The 6,745-nt window shown below is 41.6% G+C and overlaps 1 protein-coding gene across 1 annotated transcript in view; it reads right to left on the bottom strand.

Annotated features, from left to right (window-relative positions):
* Positions 1-1,102: 1,102 nt before the first annotated feature.
* The window catches only part of LOC103797459 (probable E3 ubiquitin-protein ligase HERC1), a gene marked incomplete at its 3' end in the record, with an annotated part of 15,231 nt that continues 9,588 nt past the window's right edge, over positions 1,103-6,745 (bottom strand). Inside the window, exons 8-13 of the mRNA XM_009069679.1 lie at positions 5,557-5,691; positions 4,661-4,826; positions 3,982-4,107; positions 2,574-2,795; positions 1,760-1,892; positions 1,103-1,294 (exon numbers count right to left, since the gene is read on the bottom strand). Of these exons, the coding sequence (XP_009067927.1) occupies positions 1,103-1,294; positions 1,760-1,892; positions 2,574-2,795; positions 3,982-4,107; positions 4,661-4,826; positions 5,557-5,691 (974 nt within the window). The remainder of the gene's footprint in view (positions 1,295-1,759; positions 1,893-2,573; positions 2,796-3,981; positions 4,108-4,660; positions 4,827-5,556; positions 5,692-6,745) is intronic.

Here is a 6,745-nt window from a genome sequence, read left to right on the forward strand (position 1 = left end):
GGGGCCGCCTGCAACAGCAAGGCTCAATGGCACCGGCGCCCAGGGGCCGGCGACAGTTCACAGTTCGCAAAACCGACGCACGACCTCCGCGATATTTCCCACTTAACGGCAAATTTGCCCCTCAACCGACAACCTATGAACTGAAGAAACAGCAGCTAGGACAGAGGTCACCTAACATTTGTAACTTCAGCAGCAGCAGCGGCCACCACCGTTCATGGCACAGCTGTTCGGGAAGCAAAGTCTCTCTCAAACTCTGCCCGAGAACCTTCCTTGTGTTCTGATAAACACGTACAGCTGAATAATACGACAGGAAACTGCTCTCAACTAAAGCAGAGAACTTGGCCAAAAACACTAATGAAAAAACCCAGTGAACAGGTACAACATTTCCTATCACAAATTTCAGCTGCTTCACCTCTGTTTTCACGTTTCTGTTTCACTGGCACCAGAAATACTTGATGTCACATGCTCAGGAAGTTAGCACACAATTCATAATTTTAAGTCAAAATTCTGTTATACCATGAAGGAAAGCAGAAGTAAAATTTGGACACAAAAGTAAATCGATCATGATGAAATTATCTGTTTGTTGTATCTGGGGAAGTTCAGAGTGGACATCAGGAACAGGTTTCCCCCTGAGAGGGCAGTGGGCCACTGGAAAAGGCTCCCCTGGGAAGTGGTCATGTCTTGAGCTTCTGGACAACATTCTTAGACTGATGGTTTAGTTTTAGGTAGTCCTGTGAGGAACAGAGAGTTGGACCCCATGATCCTTATGGCTCTCTTCCAGCATGAGATATTGCGTGACTCTGAAACAGTCTCTCTTTCACAAGAATATTTTCACGTACTTCAAACTCAGTCCCTTCCATTCCATATGTACTATACATTACTCTTGGATTGCCGCTTGAGCCAAACACATTCTGGGTTGACAGAATAAAGAAGTTTCCCTGCACAGTAAGGGATATTAACACATTTAAGAAACTGAAAAGGTGGTGTTGCAAGACAGGGAGTCAAAACAAAAAGACATCTTAAGAGAGAAGGTTAAACTTCCACTACAAAAAGATGCCACTCTTTTTTTTCCAGATCCAAGTGTGCTCGTTATTACACTTACCATGAAGAGGCCACTGCAATTCCTGATCTTCCAAAAGGGCTGCAGCAGGCAACAGTCTATTGAGACGATCTAAAGGTGGCAACAGATCCAGCAGGTAACTCAGCAAGGGCCGAGCGACCGAGACTGGCAGCAGCAGCAAGGAGTTGATGATCTGGGAGAGCATACTGCCAGCAGCAGAGACGTAGATTACGTCTGCAGAGGAAGGAAACAAAACTCTATTAGGGCTACAGCTACAGAATTACATTCTAAGCATGACTTAACAAGTCAAACAACTGCATAGAAATACCTCAGCTATCCCAAAATATCCCAGCTATACGTGTTGAAAAATTATTAATCTATCCCACGTTTTACTCACACACTCTTCAGTCACGGCAAAAAGAGTGCTTTAAAAAAGAGAAATCTACAACTAACAGCACTGAACCAACAGCGCACAGGAGCAATATTCTCTCCATTCTGCACTTTTCCTGTATGCAAAATGTTCCATCAAAACATGAACCAGATGCTGTTCTGGGTAGACAGCTAATCTCCTCAGTGGGAGGCTTGGGATATCTACTTTATGCAGCTACAGGAAAAGTAAGGCATTATTCAAACCTAAGCACACAGAAACTGCCCTAAGCTTACAGAGCCATCATTACTGCTCTCTCCATGAATATTTACCTCTCAGTTTTTCCCCAACACTACCATTCCAAGAGCTTTCCTTAAGCAATGTCGCAGAACGGGAATAGATATCTGTGGCATGAGGCAATAAAAGCTGAAGGTGTTTGTGAAGCAGTGCCACACTGCTGGAATTCTGAAAGGAAACAAACAGACACAACAATAAGTCTGCAAAGATATTTAGGGGTTCATTATTTAAATCAGTTTAACTTTCAAATACTCAGATGATTTTCAACAGGAACCTTACAACATTTTGGTGCTTATGCATATTGAATTAATTTTTTCTCCCCTAAGTGATAAAAAGAAGGACACACACCTCACTAACACTGTTGATGTGGCAATAAGCCAGCAACTGTTTCTGCAGTGAACATAAAAGCTCGTGAAGATGAGCAGGTTGGCTGTTTTCTGATGATGATGTACCTAGTAAAAATTTATCACTGTTTTTTTCCAGTTCTCCGAAGGCTTGGTCCTATTAAGACAAAAAGGGAGGGGGGAAGAACAATTAGCTCTGCTTCAAATGCTATAATACTTTACAAACATCTACAGAAGAAGCTTTTTTTAATCTTTACTCTGTGCACCTGTCATTACTGAAGAAACTGGATAATGTCAAGTGGATCATGGGGCAACCAAGCTCGAAATCACAAGAGTTTAGAATGCTGTAGCAGTGACTGTGACAGCTGTCACAGGAACATTTCTAAGAAGGTTTCTTTCAGATGGAGCAATGTTTTTTTTCAGCTCACCGAGAACAACTTCTCAGTATCCAAAATTCATTCTGATTTAAAAAAAAAGTATTAGTTCATGCAAGGTCTATACTTACTGTATAAAAGCCCAAATTTCTCAGCAGAGTCTTCATCAGGATTTCGGCCAGGTGAGTATCTGGGTGACTGCTCTGGACAGAGTACGTTTGCTCGGAGAGGTTTCCGTAGCTGACACACAGCGAGGAGTTCTCCGCGGCGTCGGACGGGGAGCTGTAGCCAAGCAGGGAAGCGACGTGGGTGTGATCCTGCAAGCTGGTCAGGATAATGTCCAACTGCATTCTCTAAAGGGAAATGTTTGGGCAGAAATAACAATCTCTGTTAATGAAGATGAACTAATGAGCTAAGAAGAAAGAAGCAACAGGCACAGTTACACAATACAAATACGCCAATGGGGCACAGAAATAAGCTCGAAGACTTTACCCAAACAACTCCAGGTTTTCCTGCAGATTTGTAGCATTAGAGAACAGACAAATATACTGAACTGGATAACCACACCTAGCAAAAATCTGAGATTAAGAGGGAGATATTGGACATTGGGCCAAATGGTTTCTCCGACTTGTTCTAATTACCTGGGGGCAAGTGGGGTACACACCAGTTCTCTAAGCTATACACAGGAAAAAGGGTAAAAGCAGGACAAGCAAACAGTTAGACCAAGGGAGGTGGCAGATGCAGAGTAAGGACCTTCAGTTTCAGTCCTGCTGCCCCTGCTGCCGGTTACGAATGCTGAAAAACCTGAACTTGTTCTATCCTAGCAGCTGTCAGGGGGTTTACTTTGTACCAATACTCATCTTCACAAATCTTTAGAAAATTAGAATCAGAGGATTCTTCTTCCTATAGTTCCAGTATTAAGTGCAAACCAGTCTATTCCATAGTAAATAAAATAAAGGATTTGACCAGAATCCTATGTATACAGAACTGAACAGTTTTCCTCATAGTTTAATCTGAGACTACTGCTGAAGCTTCAGTTCCTACTGCCCTCAATGACTGAAACAAATGTTCCTTGAATTTCTTCCCTTCCATGTGTAGGACACTGGGCACATCTCCTAACCTGCATCAATTCCTGCTCTTTATATCCAAGATAGAAAAATAAAAAAGCAACACTGCAGTCATCTTTGCAAAAGAGGGTGAAACCCATGTAGAGAAAGCACTATACAAGTATTCTTAGAAAATAGTTAAGTTTGTGTTACCAAGACTTGCTAAACTAGCATTCAAAAATACCTAGTCTTTAAACCTGTGTGGAGACGTTTCTAAGCTTTCTGTAGTCAACCTTCATGTGAGAAAACAGGCAGCTCTCCCTGCCTCAGTCCTGGTTCAGTCAGGCTCCCTATAGAATTTGTTACGTTGGGCTTTGCACTGCAGCTCACCAGTAATGTGCTTGCACTCTGCAAACGAGGCTCACCTCATGGTTCCAAAGATCCTAGCAAAAAAACACAAAGCAAAGCACGGCCTACTTTTACTTGACCTTACCTGGCCTTTTGACAAGCTCTCCCATCTATCAGGGCCCTGGGGTAGAAGAGAATGCAGCAACTCCATTCTCTCCCGCAAGGGAGGAAGTAGCATAGTTGCTCCTACTGACAGAGTCTCAATTACAACCTGAAATTAGAGCAGCAGAAAATACTTCCTCAGTGGAGGAGGGGGAAATAATCAACTCACCCGTGTCTTTGCAAAATACAGCACAGCACACACGACATATCCAAAACATCTGCTTAATTTCATTTCACCTCAGAATTCTATTACACTCATCTTTAGTGCTGTGATGCCCAGACGTGCAGTGCATTGAAGGAGTGAAACAAGACCAACAAGGGTTTCTATGTCCCGTAAGAGTGTACCCAGGAGAACTGCTCAACTAAGTTCCTCAACACACAACATTCACTAATTAGACTCATTATTACACGGAATAATAATTTAAAAGTTACAAACAAAACAGCTTTTTGAAATCCTTGTGCAAGCATTCTCCTCTGCTTTCAGATCATAAAGCAGTGAAGGTGACTACATTTTTTTTGCATTTCAATGAGTAAAACTGGTAAGTGAGAATCGTGTTTCTCCAACTGCCAACTTGAGAAAGTCAGATTAATCTCTAACTACGCAGCCAGCAAAGAAAGAGAGCAGTACAATTTCCACATGTAAACAACAAAGCCTCACTTACTTCCTGAATTTCATCAGGGACAGAGGAGTCCATCAGTCTGAAGAGCAGGTTGCGAAGAGGACCAGCCTGTCGGCCGAGGATGCTCGTGGCAACACCTCCCGCCAGGGCGAGCGCAAGGTGATTAGAGAGCAGCTTCAAACACAGTTTAAGGAAATTGTGATGCTCCCTGCAGAAAGAAACACATTAATACTGTTAATCTCTCCTATTATTAGCCTCTCTCCCTGACACTTTTTTGTGCACTAAGCTTTTAACTCTCCTTTGACTTTTCGTACCACAAAGGTAAGTAAATTTACAACTGGGAGTTTACAGAAACTCCTCTGAGAACCTACTGCCAAGCTGCTTAAAAGAACCAAAACTGGAACAGAGAAGTGTCTTTGCAGACAATGGCCCCAAGAGGCATTCACTCTAGAAAAGCAGTCCCATGAATCAGGAGGCAAAATCATCCCAAAATACCCAGATAAACACATACATTATAGAAAAAAATCCCAACTTTTAAGAAGCAATGAAGGTAATCTTCTCTCAGAAGATTTAGGAGTGCAATAATCGGGTTAAAAATGAAAACTCAGGATATTAGTCGCTGGTCTCCTTAAACTTTTGAAAAACTGGCTACAGAACTAAGAGCTGACAAAGGAGAAACAGTAAATGCATTTCAGCTATAAATAAAAATGTGTTTTAAAGGATAGATCTGAAATATAGGATGCAGTTTAGTGAATAATGAAAATAAATTCCAGACAAAAGATCCTGTTGCATTTGAGGCACTGTAAAGCTCCTGGTGTTATACAAATGGCACCTGAACGAGCAAATAAACCAGAACAGACTAACCAGGACTAAGCCATGCACCACTGCTGAAATAAAAAACGTGATAAAAATCTGTGAGATGCATATGCTGTATGTACCTTGATGAAGGAAAAGGAAGAGGGGGGATTTCACTGTTAATTTTGTCACAGTAGTGCTCCAGAAAAGAACGGAGATGCGAGAAGGTACTTTCTTCAAGGTCCACACAATAGGGTCTGTGCCATGCCACAACTTGCCTAGAACCAATCGTCAAAGTCAATTAACTTCTGGAAATACTCCAACTGCTTTTCTAAATTAACAGCTTAAGCAAGCTGAACACACACCTAACCAAACCGGGTTTTTGTCCTGGAACACACTAACAGAACAACTTCCTGACCCTTGGAAGCATTTTCTGCAAAATTCTTTACAAACAAATGCTCTGCATTTCTGAACAAAGCCACCCACAGCGCCAGAAAGATGAAGCCATATGTATTCAATCTGATCTGTGCAAAGGCTGAGCAGTACCCACAAAGCAGGTTTTAGCCAGGTTACAGACCCGAGACAGCACAGGGAGAACTCAGAAGGGTTAGTACCACTCAGTTCTATCTTCTCAACTGACAGCTCCCTTGAAAACAGGGCATCTGAAATTCCTCGGGAATTATCTTCCCAGTAATAAGTTTTTCTATTCCTTTGTGTTAGTCCATACATAAAAGTTCACTGGTTCACTTCAATCACTTGCTCACGCCTTGGTGTAACAAAGAATTATTTGAGTTGCTGTATATTAATAAGCAAACTATTTAGGTACCTGATTTTAGTTTAGGTTACCATGTAACTATACAGAAATTGGTCAAGGTGTTTATATCTGCCTCAGTAGTTTGTCTGACCTTCCCCTTCTCCCAAAGTCTCCTACTTATTGTATTCCTTGTTACACTAAAGGAAACTTCCTCAGCCATAAAATAACCCCTTCAGAAGCAAAATGAAAATATACTGAATTGTCTCACCTCCCACTGCCTAATTTGTCAAAGTTCAGCAGAGGTAAGTTTTGTCTAAGAGAGGGTAAGAAATCTTCATATACAAAGAACTAATATCCAAATCCTTGGTGCAGATATATTTTCACTTCTAATATGCAACAATTAGAGAAGAGAAGGGCAGGAAGAGAAGAGGAGGGAGGACTCTCCAGTCCAAAACATTACAAGCAGAACACTAGAAATGCATGCTGCAGCTAATACCTTCAGGATATAGTTAAAGGTAAGCCAAAATGGACTTCTATTACAAAATATTGTACCTATGCCTAATGTCATTGTTACCTGT

The sequence above is a fragment of the Acanthisitta chloris genome, unplaced genomic scaffold, assembly GCF_000695815.1.
Source record: "Acanthisitta chloris isolate BGI_N310 unplaced genomic scaffold, ASM69581v1 scaffold37960, whole genome shotgun sequence".
Lineage (NCBI taxonomy): Eukaryota > Metazoa > Chordata > Aves > Passeriformes > Acanthisittidae > Acanthisitta > Acanthisitta chloris.